Source organism: Panthera tigris, chromosome B3 (genome assembly GCF_018350195.1).
Source record: "Panthera tigris isolate Pti1 chromosome B3, P.tigris_Pti1_mat1.1, whole genome shotgun sequence".
Classification (NCBI taxonomy): Eukaryota; Metazoa; Chordata; class Mammalia; order Carnivora; family Felidae; genus Panthera; species Panthera tigris.
In genome coordinates, this window is record NC_056665.1 from 29,328,897 (window position 1) to 29,348,625 (window position 19,729).

Below are 19,729 nucleotides of genomic sequence, written 5' to 3' on the forward strand. Positions count from 1 at the left end.
TTTGGCAATTCCTTTCCTCCCTGAGCCTCAGTTTTTCCACCTGTAATATGAGGCAGCTGGGCTAGATATTTCAGAGCCTTTCCAGGTGAAGATTCCATGAATCTATGACCTTAAAGGATGAGACCTTAAAGCTGAATTTACCACATCCCCTCAGCAAACGCTCACTTGGCAAATTACTGGGGAGATTAGAAAGGGAATTTAGTAAAACAAGTTTTTAGAATGAAATAAACAATCAGCTGTTTAGTTACAGAAAACTCCCTAATTCTTCTGGGATATGAGCAGTTATCCTCTTAGTAAGCTTGGGGTTATTTCTCCCCTCCCTAGCCCCTGCCATGCAGCTGGATGGCATGGAGCCCAGCCACGAGCTGGTGAGCACAACCCCTTGATGTGGGTGAAACAACTGTGGCTAGAGATGGCTTCACAGAGCAAGGCACCTGACATCTCACCTGTAAGTCTCTGCTTACTGGTTTTGTCAGTGGAGCTCCTCTATTAATATGGGGAGCCAGGGTATATGCAGCTTTTAAGGGTTCACTGCCATGGAGTGGACAGGCAGCTAATGAAGCCATCTGGTGCTGACAGGATCCAGAGTAGGGCAAGGAGCATCTGAAAAACCACAAAATGGCTTGGAGTCCTCATGAGATCAGAATGCTCGTCTGTCTGTGGTTCTAATCTTAGCCTTTAAAATATCACAGACTCCTGGAATTCACAAGGGAGGTCATCTAGAACAATCCACTTCCTTTTTTAAAAAGCATTTTTTATTGTGGTAAAATATATATAACAGAAAACCTACCATTTTAACCATTTTTAAGCCTGCAATTCAGTGGCATTAAGTACATTCACAATATTGTGCACTATCACCACCGTCATTTCCAGAACCAGTATACCTCTTTGTATAGTCAAACATGCTCAAGCCTCAAGAGGGAAAATGATTTAAGATCACAGAGCTTGTGGCAGAGTGGGGGTTAGAACCCAGGCCTTCTTTTGCTAGACTGTGTTCAATTTTGTGTTCATAAAACACGCTCATTTATACCATCCCAGGACCTAAAGTTTTCTTTGTATCTTTGTATTTCTTTGTACCATTTCAGGGGACTTATAACCTCTTCAAATCCCAATCCCTTACCTGTATGTGAGGCAGAACTACATCCTGATGTACTTACGTCCTCACTGAAGTGCTAATGAGGTCCAAAAGACACCAGATGGGAAAAACGGTATCAACGATTTTACAAACATCAGGGGTTATGCTTAGAAAGTACATCTCCATAAGATGCAGTGTCTCAGTATTTGACACTTACTATAAGTCTATTGATTTCTGATTTCTCCTCTACTTTTTATCACATTCTTTCTTCTCATAGATTGTTGCTTTTCATTAATTGCCTTGGGGCTGAACTGACTTCTCTGATCTTGCGTCAAATCAGAAGTGGATGTCCAGTTTAATATTCAATCTTTCTGGGAGGCTAGGTGTCAAAATAGAAGATCTGGCTTTTTTCCCTTTTCTAATTTCTTTCTCTTAGTGAGCTCACTTCTCAACAATGATCTCCAAATGCTGCTGTGTCTTCTTCCCCAGATGACAAGCCATAGCGCACCTGTCTCCTGCTTGTGCTGCCTGGTGCTCTCTCTGCCCTTTTAGTCTATTTCCGCTTGCCCCAACGTGTCCAGTCACTGCTCTGTCATGGCATCTCCAAATGCCAGTTCCCCTGACCCCATTTCCCATTCACTCTGGTGAGCCCACAGATACTTAGGAGGTGTGCTTTATATGTAGGAAAGGATCAGTCTGTGATCTGGCATTGGCAGAAAAACTCTCTGAAATCCCACACAATTCTGAGTTCAGCAAATTCATTACAACAGAGTTGGCTTAAGCAAAAAGTTTCAAACCATCTCCAAATGCGGATATGGTGAAGGAGCTTATCTCTTGCCGTAGAACTGTAACACAGCAAAATACTCTCACATCCACAGATGACCTCTTTACAAGTCCAGTAGATAGTGTCATGATACATAATAAACAACTTAAGTATAAAACAGGAAATTGGAGGTGCCTGGGTGGCTCAGTCAGTTAACTGTCCAACTCTTCATCTCAGCTCAGGTCATGATCTCACAGTTTCATGAGTTTGAGCCTTACATCAGGCTCTGTGCTGACAGCATGGAGCCTGCCTGGGATTCTTTCTCCCCTCTCTGCCCCTCCCCCAAATAAATAAACATTAAAAAATAAAAAAAACCAGGAAATTAGTTTGGTAAACCACGGGCTGTCTACACAGGATAGAGCCCTGCAGCCAAAACGATATTCACAACAGGTGTGTCAACTATACTTCAATATAGATATTCACAAAGAATGGTTTTGATACACAGACAGTGCCTGACTGATGGTTCGACTTATGATTTTTGAATTTTATGAAAGTGATACACATTCAGTAGAAACAGTACTTTGCATTTTTATCTTTTCCCAGGCTACTGATAAGATACTCTCTGGTGATGCTGGGTGGCGGCAGCTCCCAGCTGGCCCCCAGTCAGCCACGCGATCATGAGGGTAAACAACTGGTCTACTTAACAACCATTCCCTACCCAGAAACCATTGGGTTTTTCACTTTCACTGCAGTATTCAATGAACTAAATGAGATATTCAACACTGTTCTAGAAGACAGGCTTTGTGTTAGACGATTTTACCCAACTGTAGGTTAATGTAAGTATTCCGAGCATCCTGAGAGTAGGCTAGGTGTATTAAGTGCACTTTCCACTTAAGATATTTTCAACTTCTGATGGGTTTATTGGGGCATAACCCCAGTGTAAGTAAAGGAAGACCTGTAATGTTAAGTGTATAAAGTAGGATATAACAGTATGTATGTACAGTATGATCTCAGCTACATACATGAATATTTTTATTCATGGAAGGGTGGGGATGTGAAACAGATGAAGGTGGTCATAGGGTACAAACTTGTAGTTCTAAGATAAATATGTTCTGGGTATGTAGTGTACAGCATGTTGACTAGTACTGTATCACACATACATTTAAAAGTTGCTAAGATGGTGCATCTTAAAAGTTCTCACCATATGAGAAAAAAGTTTGTAACTATGTGAAGTGATGGATGTTAACTAAACTTACTGTGGTATTAATCTTGTATAATATGCACATACCAAATTATCACTTTGTACACTAAAACTGATACAAAGCTGTATGTCAGTTATATCTCAATAAAACTGGAAAAAGTATTCAGAATAAGGACTGTAAGGGAACTTGCCAAAATGGTAACAGTGGCTATCTCAGATGGTGAGAGCAGCTTGTAAGAGACTTATGAACCTGCTGGGCCTGGAAAGAACAATGCATCGCTACCTGGGGGGTGTTAGCAAGGGGAAAGCACTTCCAGAATGTTCCCATGGTGGGAGGGGGAGATGAAAAAGATCTGTTCTCCTGGCACCAGTGTCTGGAAAAGAGGAACTTTTCTATAAATGACACTTGTTCTGGTCCACATTTTCTATATTTTAACTATGGAATTCTTTCCAGAATGGACTGCATGCTCCTCAACCTTCTTCAAAGGGAATGCAAAGAACATACATTTTGCCTCCATGCTCATTCAAGGTTAGCACTGGGGGCATCCAGATCTTCTCGGAAATAAATACAGGGTTTAGTGTTCCTTTCATCCAGATGGCTGTGGTTTCTGAGTTCTCGGCCCTGCCTTATTTTTATTTTTTCTTTCCCCGCTCTCACCTTGAACTTGGCTTTGTCACTATAACCAACTCCTGTCCTTCTCCTGCCCTGGTCTAGTTTGCTGCAGGCTAATAAACGGTTGTTAGAGATGTGCCTAAAATAAAACTTATTAAGCTTGAAGTGAGGGTTAATGGTTGTCCAGAGGCCTTTTTCTCAGCTATAATCCATACACTTGAGGTTGCAGAAGGTTTTAGATAAATGAGGCTATCAGGAACTACTATTTGATGTGTTAGTTATGCCATTACTCTGGTTTTAAAAATGAAGAGAAATAAGGTGCTCATCATCATTATTATTATTTTACGAAATCGGTAACAGTTTTCCCAAGTTCTTAGAGTAGCAGAACCCTATTTACAAATGAAATCTTGCTTGGAAACCACATAATCCAAACAGTTAAAAGTGAAACTACTCTGAGTGACTCAAGGGGGAGAAGCCCAAGTCCTGCTTTCTCAGGCCCCCCTCCAACACCACCTAGCACCCCCTAAGCAACTAGAAGCCAAGTGCCAAGAGTGGCTTCATAAAGCACCCGACTCTAATGCTACGTGCAAAGTGACCCGAACTGAAAGATGCACTCTACCTCATCACAACGAAACAAATATATGGATAGAACATCAGAACCTCTGTGGTAAGGGAGTAGATGCTTCTGTGTACTGAATATTTTATTGAAAAAATTTTATTTTTATAACTCTAAGAGGAAGCCTTAGTGCTCATCTAGTGCTGATCAAATCTCTTTGGGTAGAATAAGGCAGAGAGGTGTCCTTGGAGTCTGGTTAAAGGGCCTCACGCAGGACAGATGGGTTCCAGCAGGCTAGCCTGCCTTTTCTCAATCCAATACCTCACACTCTCAGTGTTGGGGGAGCTGCCTGAGGAACTGTCCAGGGCCTCTTACCTGGTTATCTGGGTGGTTGACAGTGAAGTAGCCCACACAGACGATGACCTCATGGAGGAGGCTTTCACAGGAGACTTGGCTGCAGTGGCCCAGTAGAGAGCTCGCGATATGCCGGAATGCAAGGGACAAGCCCTCTGCCCCTACAATAGACTGACAAAGACAAGGAGCAGTTAGAACTCCCCATCCCAGGGACAGGCAGGGCTGCAAATCACAAAGCAAGACTGGACCCTGTGCACTTTCTGCCATGGTGCCGGAAAAACATAGGAAATTTCTAGAGCACTATGATTGACAGTTCAGTTTAGAGATTCTTGCTCTAATAAGTGACCATAATCAATGTAACATTTAACCTGAAAAGAGACATGGAGAAATACTCTTACTTTGTGGATCAAGACATACTATCCACCTAAAGCATAGTTGTTTATTCCATTTGTAAGAAGTTATTTTTTCCCATGGTACAAATAGTCTCATTGTAGAAAATGTGGAAAAATATAAAAATGCTAAAATTCTCCTGTGAATCTCCTGTTACCATTTAGCTAACTTCTAATACTTTTCTTTTTCTGAAGGAGAAAATATTTTCTTGAACACAGGGATAAAAATATAATTCTAATTATTTACTTATGTTCAAACAGGAAAGCAATATAAATAACAACTGGTTATTATTCAAATAAACAGCCCTATAAACCCAATGTTCCCAAAAGAATGTAAAAAAACACAACACCCTGACCCCCCAAAAAAAACAAACCATGAAGCCCCCTCAACTATGAGGCTTCTGGGATCCTTTCCCCAGACAGGCAAAGGGCTGTTGTTGGTGGGCGATGCAGGAGGAGAGCCTGAGTCTGTCTGTGCAGCCTGAAGCTTCTATTTAATAAACATGTCAAACAGACAGAGCGACAGGAGGGCAAAGGGGAGAGGCGAAGCCTACAGAATACACTCGCAGCCGACACTGGAATGAAGCACCACTGCTGGCCTGTGGGGAAAGGCAGCGTTTTAAACTCATCTCTTCATTTGAGGTCTTGGCGGCCTTGAACCAGGTCAGATACATAGCAGCTTAGAAGTTTCAATGAATTCACTTTGCCTAACAGTGGTGAAACCCAGTCCTGTTAATGAGTATTGTGGAAATAAAATTACTGCTAAATTTTAAGAGTGCCTTCTGTCTCAGTTTCACTGCCCTGAGACAAAATGTTTTTCAAGCCCCAAAGAGGTTCAGGAGAGCTCTGTTCCTTTAAATCAAGTAGTGACACCTTCTCAGCTCAGCCCTTATTTAATTAGTTGTGTCCAGCATGCTGTGACCCAGTGCCCTCTGTTTAACCTTCACTGATAAGAGCAGGTCAAGGGGCATGTAAGTTTGAATATAAAAATTAAACCAATTTTTCAAGGAAACTATATTTCCTTTTTAGTCAGAATTAATTGCCAAGTCAGTACATTGATTTGTTTCTTGAGACCACCTTCAATTGTAAAATCTGTCAAAGTGTATGCAATATACAATATCCGGGATCTCAAGGCCATCTGTGCCAATATGAATTCACAGTGAAATCAGACTCTTTGCTGAAGGGGGAAAAATATTTTGACAGCCTTATTAGTATACAATGAAATGGAACAAGCTAAGAAAATAGTCTAGTGGATAACCTTTTGTTACTAGCACATGATGGGTTCCACATAAAACGAGCACACAGGTTCATGGCTTCACACAAGTGTGGAGGGGCACTGGGGAAGCTTCACTCAAAAGTTAACTTTCTGAATCAACATCTGCAAAATGGTTTGGGTAAATTATTTATCTTCAGAAGCTGAGTCAGTCCACATTTATAAAAAATGTAAAAAAAATTTAATGTTTATTTATTTATTTTGAGAGGGGGGGGGGTGTAGAGAGAGAGAATGAGCAGAGGAGAGGGAGAGGGAGACAGAGAATCCCAAGCAGGCTCTGCACTGTCAGCACCCGACACAGGACTCAAATCCACGAACCGTGAGATCATGACCTGAGCCAACACCAAGAGTCAGACACTTAACTGACTGAGCCACCCAGGTGCCCCCAGTCCACATTTCTTGAGGGCCTACTATTTGCTAACTAGAACAGTGCCTTTATGTAATCTCATTTAATCCTCACACTTGTGAGGTAGGTGTTTTTAATCTCTATTTTACAGATGAGAAACTAAGCCCATAACGGTTCAAATGACTTCTCTAAGGTCATAAAACTTGGTGGTATAATGGCTTAAGTCACATCAGTCTGACTCCAGATGCAGAAAGGTTTGATGAGGATGCCTATTAGAGCTCTGCATTCTTGTGATGCATTGGGACTCAAATGGTCAACATGTCTTACATTATCCTGTTTAGCAGGTCAGACCATTTATCTCATTTCAATTTTATTCTTCAGTTCCTTTGACCCACACAGGCAATTCATAAACTGTCTCCCAGATTTTTTCTTGAGGTCAGATCCATGCTGTACCTAAAATCTCTTTTTCTGTCTTTTATTAACATAGGTCCTAAAAATCTCATTTTTGACATGTAAGTTGTTTTGATGAACTAGAACATGAGTTTCTCTGACCACATTTATCAGAAAAATAGTACTTTTCTCCCAAACTCTCTCAATTGCATTACAATGCAAGTATTGTATATTTGTATTATATTTACTTGAGTATTACATGCTTGATCAGATACCCATCTACATCAATGATATCTGTGTGGACGATTTACTTTAGCTTGCTAAAAAGAGTGCAGTGGTTTAAAAAATGTCTATAAATCTTTGACAGTCCCCCCATTGAGAGGTGGGGCCTAAGCCTTCTCCCCTTGAATCCAGAAGGTTTATGACTGATTTAATCAAGAGCATGGTTGATATATAGCTATACGACTTGTAAGGCAAGGTCCTAAAAAGCCATGCAGCTTCTGTTTCTTTTGGAACATTTGTTTTCTGGAAGCTTCCTCTCAGGATACTCACTCAGAACCCAGACACCGTGTCATTTTAAGAAGCCCAAGTCACACAGAAAAGCCACATGTAGTGTTGCTGGCCAACAGTCCTTGGTGAACCTAGTCTTTAAGTCATCCCATGATTTGAATAGGAGAGTGAAGGGGCCTCCAGATAAATTTAGCTTCCAGCTATCTGTGTCAACCTGCCCTCCCATCACCACCTCATTATTTGAGCCTCTTACCTGAAGCCCTATATCAGAGAGTAGCGACAAGCCACCCCTACTGTGATAAGCCCTGCCTGAATTTTGGACCCAGAGAATCTGTGATCATAATAAAGTGGTTGTTATAACTAAGTTTTTTTTTGTTTGGTTTTAAATGCATAAAAGTGACTGGAACAATAAGGTAATCATGGGTAGATATATTAAAGGCTCTGATGCTAGAAATTCTGGGCATGTGGGTCCCTGCACATACTGATGAGGTGTAAGAAAAACACATGTGCTGGACCTTGAGTACTGAAAGGATGGCAGCCAGGGGGAGGCCCCTGTGAGCTTTCCTGGTCCAGGCACCTGTTAAAGAGAAAAGAATACCTGGGAACAGTGTCTGGGAGAGAATGAGAAACAATGATGGCCAAATTGACTAAGATAAAAGAAAACAGGAGGAAAAAAAACAGGAAGAGAGACTTAAGAGTAATATGGAGCTGCATGAAGGACAGAGAGGAAAGAAATGTACTGGAGAATTATCAGGAACCAGCCAGAACAGGACATTCTACTTGGTAGGCAGGGCATTTGATTCTAAGAATGGCTTGAACAGGGGTGCCTGGGTGGCTCAGTCAGTTAAGTGTCCGATTCTTGATTTCTGCTCAGGTCCTGATCTCACAGGTTCCTGAGTTTGATCTTCGCATGGGGCTCTCTGCTGAGAGCGCAGGGGCCTTTCCTTCTCTGTCCCTCCCCTGCTTGCTTGCACTCTCTCTCTCTCAAAATAAATAAACATTACAAAAATAAAATAAAAAACAGAATGGCTTGAACACTCTTGAGTCACTCTGGTATCTTTCCTGCTGCTTTTTCAAGTAGGGGGTACATTTCAGGCTGGATATGGCAAAGAGCTGGAAAGGAAGAATCTTGGTCTTTATGTTAGTTTGACATTTGCTCCAGAAATAAGCTTTTGATTTTTCTAACATTATTGGCAACTGTGCCTAAAGGCCATTCGGGGAGCAGGGCTGGTTGGAGTTCAGTGGTGTTCCTTTTGAGTGAGACTGACCAGGCAGTGAGCTCACAGGGATGGTGTGGGGAGCACATGGATCTGGGATCCGACATTCAGGAGTGACTCATGGAATGGCTGACTTAATACAGATGATTTTGTTTATGATGTGGAGCACCCTACAGCAGTATAAATACTGGTCAGAAGACCTATAAAACTAGATGCTAAGAGACAGTTTTTAGATATTTTCTTTTCATAATCCCTAGTAACAACGGAAATCACTCTAGTTGGACTAGTTGATGGGTAGACTGCTGGCCTCCATGTTCTGAGGACAAAAACTAGTGTCTCCGGATTTCCAAGCTGTTTCCACACAGAACACAATGGGCCTGGGTCTTCACAAAACACAGATGTTCAACCCAGAGGCAAGAATCACTGGCATTTTCTGGAGCAGATATCTCCTTATTAGGTGTGCCTGTAAACTCTCAGAACTTTACACATTATGTAGTTACCATCTAAGGCTATAATGTTCAATTGCTTTGGAAACTGAAATGCTTTAACCCTAAACAGGATTCTGTTCTTGTGATGGATAAACTAACTCTACCAAGTTGAAAGCTATTGAGCCCAATGATACAACTTACTCACTAATTTCCTGTTGTGCACAAAATGACAGGAAGACAAGAATTCCACATTTGTCATCAGCTACAAAACAAGTGTTTCGTCTAGTTGGGAATGGCCAAAGACCACCATTTTCATACATTTATATCTCTATAACCTTTTTCCCTTTCTCCCTCTGAGCAAAGCAATTCATCTAAATTATGGGTTCATCATCTGCCAAGTTTGTTCCTTTTTTAATGAAATCACTTGACAGTTAATAAACTGAAAGAGAAAGTCTACTCCTTGGGGCTTGCTCTGTTCCAAAGGTTCAGTGTTTTTGAAAATTAAATTTCCCACATGAAAAAAAATCTATTTCTAAGCTGACAGTCTGGTATTACAGCATAAAGCAATTTTTCTTTCTTTTGCTATAAAAACTTAATTTATGGGGGTGTGCACGTATAACTATACATACACTTTACACCGGACACAAATCAGTTAAATCATCCACAGAAAGTCATATCAATCAAAACAATTTATCTAACTTTGGTTCTGTTTATGTAAGACTTTCCTTAACATTTAAAAGTTGATGGGATAATAATGCCTGTCTATGAAGAAATCAACACAGAAGATTCATTAGTAGCAGAGTGACACAGATTTGGGTAAATCAGAAAATCATAGGTGCCAGTCCTGGCATAGCCACGTGTAACCTTGGGCAAATAACTGTTAGCTTTTCCATCTGCAAAATGGGTGTAATATTTTGCAGGGCTATCATGAGAATAAATGAGAAAGCATATGTAGAGTATCTAAAATAGTTCCCAGATGACAGTAGCTTAATAAATGATGTATTTTGTGATTTCCTTTACTGTAGTTTACTCCTAATGTCCCAATCCAGGAGAGGAACCTCACATCATTATCTACACTAAAATATTAACTCTTGGTTGGTTAACACCATCACTAACCAATGCTTGGTACCTGGAAAGCAGGCAGATCAAGAGCTGCAAAACTGTTGAAGAACTGTAAGCTCTGAATGGCCACTTGGACTGTGTTCTGAGTGTAACTCTCCTTAGGACTGGCTGTGCTGGGGTCCGAGATGGTGCCATGGAAGAGGACACAGTAGAGCATGTGCAGAACTCCAGCCAGGTCTGTGGCTTGAAGAGCAGCAGTCAGTCCTGTGGGATCCTGGCGATTATTGTCAAATACGCTGTTTGACCTGACAAAGAAACATTCAACTCTTTAAAAGAAATCTACTTAAAGGATGTTAGCATTTTTATAGGTCAGATGGAACAAGACAAGCAGACCGTTAAAAGCAAACCATCTGAGTTGTATAATAAGGTAACAAGAAACCTCAAGGAATAAATGCAGCCTTCTCCTGCCCGAGAGCACAGTGGCTTGCCCTTTTCTCCCCCTGGGAGACCTGCTCACTGTTGCAGCAGCAGCAGCAGCAAATGAGCAATGTGCAGCCAGTGCTGAGCTTGCCACCCACCCTCCCTGTCCTCTGCAGCCTAGGAAGGCTAACTTTGCTTAGAGTCTACATCTGGGCAAACTGGACAGAGTCCATTAGAGCTACTGGGACTCAGAAGTCAGAAATCCCATAGTTTCTTTTCTGGATACACAAAGGGAATCTTCTCAGGGGAGACAGCTACCAGGAAAATGAGGCCTCAAAAAAAAGGGCTCTGTAATGTGTTGGTATACTGTGGTGGGGAGGAGACAGTTCACCTGCTTTTGAAAGCACGGTTCATCATCAAGGAATATTGGCAGGACAGGTTGTAGGCGCCAGACTCCCAAGAACAAGCAAGTGCTGGATTAGCTTTATACAAATCACCATGAAGTCAGCTTAATAACTCGCAAGCAGTGCCGTGGGTGAACAAGAAGCAACAGCAATGGCAAATGAGCTCCTAAAATTAATAGTAAAGCCAGCAAGGGTTTGTTAAATCTACCTCACTCCTGAATCAGGTCTATACGAAGCATCCAGTGACCAAGAGCCTGCAGTTTTACTAAATGTGGCTGCCAAGCATTCGTTCACTTTTTTTTTTAAAAGAAACTGCACCCAAATTTCTCTCTGAGGAACTACCCCTCTCTCTTATAACCAGCGTGCTTTAGGTGGGGCTCCTCCCCCATTCACTCTGACTCAAGGACCTAAGGTAATAAAAGGCACAGTTTATTCTTCTGGCTGTTCAGTATGGCTCAGGGATGGCACACATCACAGTGGAGGGAGATTCTTTTGCTGAAATGCTTGGAAAAAAGCCCTCACTTTTTCTCCATTGGGTTTGAATCTGAGAAGATGTAAGGTTTGCAGCTGCTATAGCCACTTCTGTACAAATCCTCAGTCCTCTCCATGCTATTCCAAGTGGGTCACACGTCTTGTTTCATGGACATAATTTTCTCTCAGGAAGAGAGGTTACAAGTCCCTGTTTAGTGTCTTCCTTTACCATACTCTTCCCTATTTTTAACATGAATACAGGTGCCCACCATGTCCACCTCCACAGCTTCTTTTTTGTTGTTTCTTTCAGATGGAATCTAGAATGTGAGAGGGGCATTATTAAAGATCTATGCTTATCTTATTAGCCTAGAAACACTGAAGACATGCGGCTAATAAGGGGCACCTGGGTGACACAGTTGGTTAAGTGCCCGACTCTTGATCTCAGCTAAGGTCATGATCTCACAGTTTGTGGGTTCAAGCCCCTCATCGTGCTCTGTGCTGATGGTGTGGAGCCTGCTTGGGATTCTGTCCCTCCTTCATTCTCCCCTTCCCCTGCTGTGCTCTCTCTCTTTCAAAATGAATAAACTTAAAAAAAGAAAAAAGAGATGCCACCAATTAAATAAGAATGTGGAAGTGCTGGCTGGAAAGTTTCTAGTATCTTTTCTAGTTTTCTAATTCATAACTTGTTTTTTCCAAACGGATTATTTTTTTTCATTTTGATTTACTACTAGTGTCATCAAAGAAGAGTTTTATTCATAGCCATGGTAAGTATTTACTTCTTGAACGTGCATTATTTCTGATATTGTTAAGGATGTGAGATGACATTATATACCTTATTCTCTTCTCAAGAAAGCAGCTCTCTTAGTTTCCTAAGAGAAACTACTGTCCTTTCATTGTCCGGTACAGGATCTGCTGAATTCACTCACGTATTTTACCTCACCTCACTCTTCATTTTTCATGGTTGGTAGTGAAGGTATTAATCCCCTTCACTCCATACATGAAGAGTAGTTGAGATGTTTTAGGTCATACACATTTGTCAGTGGAAAAAGCAGGATACCACAAGGACTTTTGACTCTTTAAAGCCAATGCTTTGTCTGAGGACCAAAGCATCCAGGCTAAACAGGAGTGACCTCTTTTCTCTCCATCCCTTTTCTTAAGTCAAATGTCAGGGGTGTTAACTGAACACTGTGAAAGTACATGGAGACTGTAATGTAAACTCATATGATCATGGAGAGATACTTTTTGTCTTATGGGACTCAATACAAACACAAAGTTGAGAAACGATGTTTATTTGCTCTTAGGCACATCTAGACCTTTACACGAACTGTTAGCTTATGCCAGTTGGCTCTTCCTTGCTTTCTTCCATTGTAGCCGTAAGAACTTGGGGTCAGACCCTGACTAGAGGCATGAGTAGAGATTAATATGTCTGACTTTATTACATAGGTTCCAAAAAGGGGTCTGTGCTTATTTAACACTGATTGCCTTTTAGAACCAATGGCAAGTCAGAAGACATTTCTTCCTAAAGTTAATTTCCAACAGTCTTTTGGAGCCTTGGGAATGAGTGACATCATTGCTGGTGACAACAGTTTTACTGCTCTGTGACTCAGAATGCTGGCCTTCCCCTTACTGCCTGTGTGGTTTTTAAACTGATTATCAGCATATTCAAATGAGATACTCAGAAATATAACTTTGTCATTTAAAACAATTTGTCATACTTAATCTTTCTAAACTTTTAAATGACACGAATTCACTGCTATTACTTCTTCAAGAGAACAAATGCAGATAAGAAAAAAGTGAAGGTCATCAGACTACTTCTTTCTTCCCTCTCCATCCCATTATTTAGGAAAATACTAATCATAAACTATGAAACAACACATCCCAGGTACTTTTGCAACATTCTCCTGATGAAATAAACATGTTGATTCAGAAAAATGAATTAAATAAGCATTCGATGACTTAGATGTGGAAATGGTTCAAAATGCATATAACATTGCTTCATAGAAAAGACTATTCATTTTAATTTTTTTTTTTAATTTTTTTTTTCAACGTTTTTAATTTATTTTTGGGACAGAGAGAGACAGAGCATGAACGGGGGAGGGGCAGAGAGAGAGGGAGACACAGAATCGGAAACAGGCTCCAGGCTCCGAGCCATCAGCCCAGAGCCTGACGCGGGGCTCGAACTCACAGACCGCGAGATCGTGACCTGGCTGAAGTCGGACGCTTAACCGACTGCGCCACCCAGGCGCCCCAAGACTATTCATTTTAAAGTGAGCCCATAGAATTCACAGGACAGAGAGGAAGGGAAAGGGCTTGTCTATTGCATTTGGCTTCCACAGGACTAATGTAGAGCTGAAAGGACTTTAGGGAATGTTTACTTTTGATTTAGTCTGAATTACAGATAATTTGTCCGTGAACAGGCCACTGGCTCCTGTTGGTCTTAACTGTCAGTTATAATCACTTTAAGCCTAAATGTTTATAATGAAAATGTAAAAGGCCTTATTCATATCAGACATAAGTTACAAAATTTTCTTTTAAAAATACATGGAAGATATGAAAACTCAGATCTGAAAGTTAATATATTACATTACATTCTGAGATCTTCTCAATTTTACTGAATTTTAAAGTGTTTTTGTTTGTTCTCTAGGACTAGGGATCTTAGTGGTATATTCATTTCTGTTCATTAACAGCCAGATTCAATTAGGAATAACTATAATTGGACCATCAATACTCCTGCGCAAGCACCTGAAAACCCTACTTTGCCTTAAAGGAAAGTATAGATGTGGAAAAAAAAAAAAAAAGCAGTAATTTGTATGGGCATGGATCAAATGCCATCCATTCATCTTTGGTGTTTTACCACTTATGTGCCAGGTGTGACAGTTCCAGATACTACAGCCCCCTTTTCCCTATTTGTTCCTGGTTTGTTTGCTCTCTTCTCCCTGATCCCCATTTTTCTGGCTTGGTAACATCAACCCTGATCTCGTTCAGTGCCAGTGATCTTCTAGACTGCTCTCTTATCTTCTTGGATTTTGGCTTTGTTCATTCCTTCAGTGCTGGAATCCCCAGGCATCTTGTAAGAATGTCCCATTTTAATCCTTGAACCCTGAGCATTCCACTTACTGGTCTGCAGTATTGGGAGTAGGTGGGATTAAGTCACTGACTCTCCCAATGATGGATGTAAACTTCACTGTTCAAAAGTGAATCATTTTTTAGAGGTAGTCCAGTGTGGGGCTCTTAAGGACTGGGATATTCTGGAAAAGCTGACCTGAATCTGGAAAAGCCTGACCATTCATCAGGCTTTGTGGTGAGCACAAGGGGCAGGATTGTCTGGTCAGATACTCTCAATTTGAAAAGCCAAACTACCTGTGCTCTAGGAACAGTGACCATCTGTGATATGGGCAGTCAAGGGAGACTAGGTCCCTGTCCTACAGAGGTTACAGTCTAACAGAGACAGGAATGTGTATCAGGTTCCTATTGCTGATGGAACAAGTTATCAGAAGCTAGTGGCTCAAAACAATACTATTCTCTTACAGTCTGGGGCGGGGGGTGGAGGGGTGGTCAGAATCTAAAACAGGTCTTTCTGGGTGGGCTAAAACCAGGTGTTATCAGAGGTGTGTTCCTTCTAAAGGCTCCAGGGACAGTTTGTTTCCTTGTCTTTCACAGCTTTTAGAGTACACATGCATTTCTTGGCTTGTGGCCCCTTCCCCCATCTTCAAAGTCAGCAGCACCTTCAAACCCCTCTAACGCTCACTTTCCCACTTCTCTCTTTCATCTACAAGGACCTTTGTACTTACAATGGGCCCACTTGGATAAACCAGGAAAATCTTCCCATCTCAAGATCCTTAATTTCTGCAAAATCTCTTTTGCCATGTAAGATAACACATTTACAGTTTTGGGGAATTAGGATACAGATAACTTTGGCAGGGCATTATTCTTTTTTCCCCCACTTTTTCATATTAAAATACGTATAACATAAAATTTACCATCTTAACTATTTCAGGTATATAGTTCATTGATAATAAATATACTCAAAATGAAGTACACCCTTCACCACCAACCATCCCCATAACTCTTTCGTATTATGTAAAACAGAAACTGTATATCCCTTAAACAATAACTTCCCGTCCCCTCTTCCCCCAGCAACCATCAGTCTACTTTCTGTCTCTATGACTGACTATGCTAAATAGTTCATGTAAATGGAATCATCACACTATATTTAGTTTCTTGTAACTGGCTTATTTCACTTAGCTAATGTCCTCAAGTTTCATTCATGATGTAGAATATGTCAGAATTTCCTTACTTTTTAAGGCTGAATAAATAATATTCCATTGTATGTATACAACACTTTTTGTGTATCCACTTATCTACTGATGAACACTTGGGTTGCTTCCATTTTTTAACTGTTGTAAATAATGCTTCTATGAACAGGGGCATACAAATGTTTTCAAAACCCTGTTTGTAATTCTTCTGGATATATACCCAGAAGTGGAATTGCTGGATCATTCAGTAATTCTATTTTTAATTTTTTGAGGAATTGCCATATTTTCCACAGCAGCTATATCATTTATATTTCCACCCACAATACACAAGTGTTTGAATTTCTTCATATCCTCACTGACACTTGTTATTTTTTGTTTTGTTTTGTTTTGTTTTTTTTGATGGTAGCCATCCAAATGGGTTATCTCACTATAGTTTTGATTTGCATTTGCCTATTATCAGTAGTGTCAAACTTCTTTTCATGTGCTTATTGGGTATTTGTATATCTTTGGAGAAATGCCTATTTAAGTCTTTTGCCCGTTAAACAAAAATGTTTATTCATTTATTTTGAAAGAGAGCGCATGCATGCATGTGAGTGGGGAGGGGCAGAGAGGGAGAGGGAGAGAGAATACTAAGCAGCTTCCATGCTATGAGCGCAGAGCCTGATGTGGGCTTTGATCCCATGGAACAGTGAGATCATGACCTGAGCTGAAATCAAGAGTTGGACACTTGAGGGGGGTTCCGGAAGATGGCGGCGTAGGAGGACGCGGGGCTCACAGCGCGTCCTGCCGATCACTTAGATTCCACCTACACCTGCCTAAAGAACCCAGAAAACCGCCAGAGGATTAGCAGAAGGGAGTCTCCGGAGTCAAGCGCAGACTAGAGGCCCACGGAAGAGGGGCCCCTCCTGAAGTGGATCACCTAAGGAGAAGCGAGCTAAGCCTGCCCCTCCAGCCCCCGTGCACCTTGCCTACCCACCCCAGCTAATACGCCAGATCCCCAGCAACACAAGCCTGGCAGTGTGCAAGTAGCCCAGACGGGACACGCCACCCCACAGTGAATCCCGCCCCTAGGAGAGGGGAAGAGAAGGCACACACCAGTCTGACTGTGGCCCCAGCAGTGGGCTGGGGGCAGACATCGGGTCGGACTGCGGCCCCGCCCACTAACTCCAGTTATACACCACAGCACAGGGGAAGTGCACTGCAGGTCCTCACCACGCCAGGGACTCTCCAAAATGACCAAACGGAAGAATTCCCCTCAGAAGAATCTCCAGGAAATAACAACAGCTAATGAACTGATCAAAAAGGATTTAAATAATATAACAGAAAGTGAATTTAGAATAATAGTCATAAAATGAATCGCTGGGCTTGAAAACAGTATACAGGACAGCAGAGAATCTCTTGCCACAAAGATCGAGGGACTAAGGAACAGTCACGAGGAGTTGAAAAATGCTTTAAACGAATTGCAAAACAAAATGGAATCCACGATGGCTTGGCTTGAAGAGGCAGAGGAGAGAATAGGTGAACTAGAAGATAAAGTTATGGAGAAAGAGGAAGCTGAAAGAAAGAGAGATAAAAAAATCCAGGAGTATGAGGGGAAAATTAGAGAACTAAGTGATACACTAAAAAAAAATAATATACGCATAATTGGTATCCCAGAGGAGGAAGAGAGAGGGAAGGGTGCTGAAGGGGTACTTGAACAAATTATAGCTGAGAACTTCCCTGAACTGGGGAAGGAAAAAGGCATTGAAATCCAAGAGGCACAGAGAACTCCCTTCAGACGTAACTTGAATCGATCTTCTGCACGACATATCATAGTGAAACTGGCAAAATACAAGGATAAAGAGAAAATTCTGAAAGCAGCAAGGGATAAACGTGCCCTCACATATAAAGGGAGACCTATAAGACTCGTGACTGATCTCTCCTTTGAAACTTGGCAGGCCAGAAAGGCTTGGCACGATATCTACAGTGTGCTAAACAGAAAAAATATGCAGCCGAGAATCCTTTATCCAGCAAGTCTGTCATTTAGAATAGAAGGAGAGATAAAGGTCTTCCCAAACAAACAAAAACTGAAGGAATTTGTCACCACGAAACCAGCCCTACAAGAGATCCTAAGGGGGATCCTGTGAGACAAAGTACCAGAGACATCACTACAAGCATAAAACATACAGACATCACAATGACTCTAAACCCATATCTTTCTATAATAACACTGAATGTAAATGGATTAAATGCGCCAACCAAAAGACATAGGGTATCAGAATGGTTAAAAAAACAAGACCCATCTATTTGCTGTCTACAAGAGACTCATTTTAGATCTGAGGACACCTTTAGATTGAGAGTGAGGGGATGGAGAACTATTTATCATGCTCCTGGAAGCCAAAAGAAAGCTGGAGTAGCCATACTTATATCAGACAAACTAGACTTTAAATTAAAGGCTATAACAAGAGATGAAGAAGGGCATTATATAATAATCACAGGGTCTATCCACCAGGAAGAGCTAACTATTATAAATGTCTATGCGCCAAATACCCGAGCCCCCAGATATATAAAACAATTACTCATAAACATAAGCAACCTTATTGATAAGAATGTGGTCATTGCAGGGGACTTTAACACCCCACTTACAGAAATGGATAGATCATCTAGACACACAGTCAATAAAGAAACAAGGGCCCTGAATGATACATTGGATCAGATGGACTTGACAGATATATTTAGAACTCTGCATCCCAAAGCAACAGAATATACTTTCTTCTCGAGTGCACATGGAACATTCTCCAAGATAGATCATATACTGGGTCACAAAACAGCCCTTCATAAGTTTACAAGAATTGAAATTATACCATGCATACTTTCAGACCACAATGCTATGAAGCTTGAAATCAACCACAGGAAAAAGTCTGGAAAACCTCCAAAAGCACGGAGGTTAAAGAACACCCTACTAACGAATGAGTGGGTCAACCAGGCAATTAGAGAAGAAATTAAAACATATATGGAAACAAACGAAAATGAAAATACAACAATCCAAACGCTTTGGGATGCAGCGAAGGCAGTCCTGAGAGGAAAATACATTGCAATCCAGGCCTATCTCAAGAAACAAGAAAAATCCCAAATACAAAATCTAACAGCACACCTAAAGGAAATAGAAGCAGAACAGCAAAGGCAGCCTAAACCCAGCAGAAGAAGAGAAATAATAAAGATCAGAGCAGAAATAAACAATATAGAATCTAAAAAAACTGTAGAGCAGATCAACGAAACCAAGAGTTGGTTTTTTGAAAAAATAAACAAAATTGACAAACCTCTAGCCAGGCTTCTCAAAAAGAAAAGGGAGATGACCCAAATAGATAAAATCATGAATGAAAATGGAATGATTACAACCAATCCCTCAGAGATACAAACAATTATCAGGGAATACTATGAAAAATTATATGCCAGCAAATTGGACAACCTGGAAGAAATGGACAAATTTCTAAACACCCACACTCTTCCAAAACTCAATCAGGAGGAAATAGAAAGCTTGAACAGACCCATAACCAGCGAAGAAATTGAATCGGTTATCAAAAACCTCCCAACAAATAAGAGTCCAGGACCAGATGGCTTCCCAGGGGAGTTCTACCAGACGTTTAAAGCAGAGATAATACCTATCCTTCTCAAGCTATTCCAAGAAATAGAAAGGGAAGGAAAACTTCCAGACTCATTCTATGAAGCCAGTATTACTTTGATTCCTAACCAGACAGAGACCCAGTAAAAAAAGAGAACTACAGGCCAATATCCCTGATGAATATGGATGCAAAAATTCTTAATAAGATACTAGCTAATCGAATTCAACAGCATATAAAAAGAATTATTCACCATGATCAAGTGGGATTCATTCCTGGGATGCAGGGCTGGTTCAACATTCGCAAATCGATCAACGTGATACATCACATTAACAAAAAAAAAGAGAAGAACCATATGATCCTGTCAATCGATGCAGAAAAGGCCTTTGACAAAATCCAGCA

General features: G+C 41.0%; 1 protein-coding gene across 7 annotated transcripts in view; it reads right to left on the minus strand.

Annotated features, from left to right (window-relative positions):
* The window catches only part of SCAPER (S-phase cyclin A associated protein in the ER), a 549,552-nt gene that overhangs the window by 26,525 nt on the left and 503,298 nt on the right, over positions 1 to 19,729 (minus strand). For all 7 annotated transcript variants that reach the window (XM_042988321.1, XM_042988320.1, XM_042988324.1 and 4 more), the window contains 2 exons: positions 10,245 to 10,482; positions 4,584 to 4,733 (listed from right to left, as the gene is read on the minus strand). In XM_042988321.1, coding sequence (XP_042844255.1) covers positions 4,584 to 4,733; positions 10,245 to 10,482 — 388 coding nt within the window. The remainder of the gene's footprint in view (positions 1 to 4,583; positions 4,734 to 10,244; positions 10,483 to 19,729) is intronic.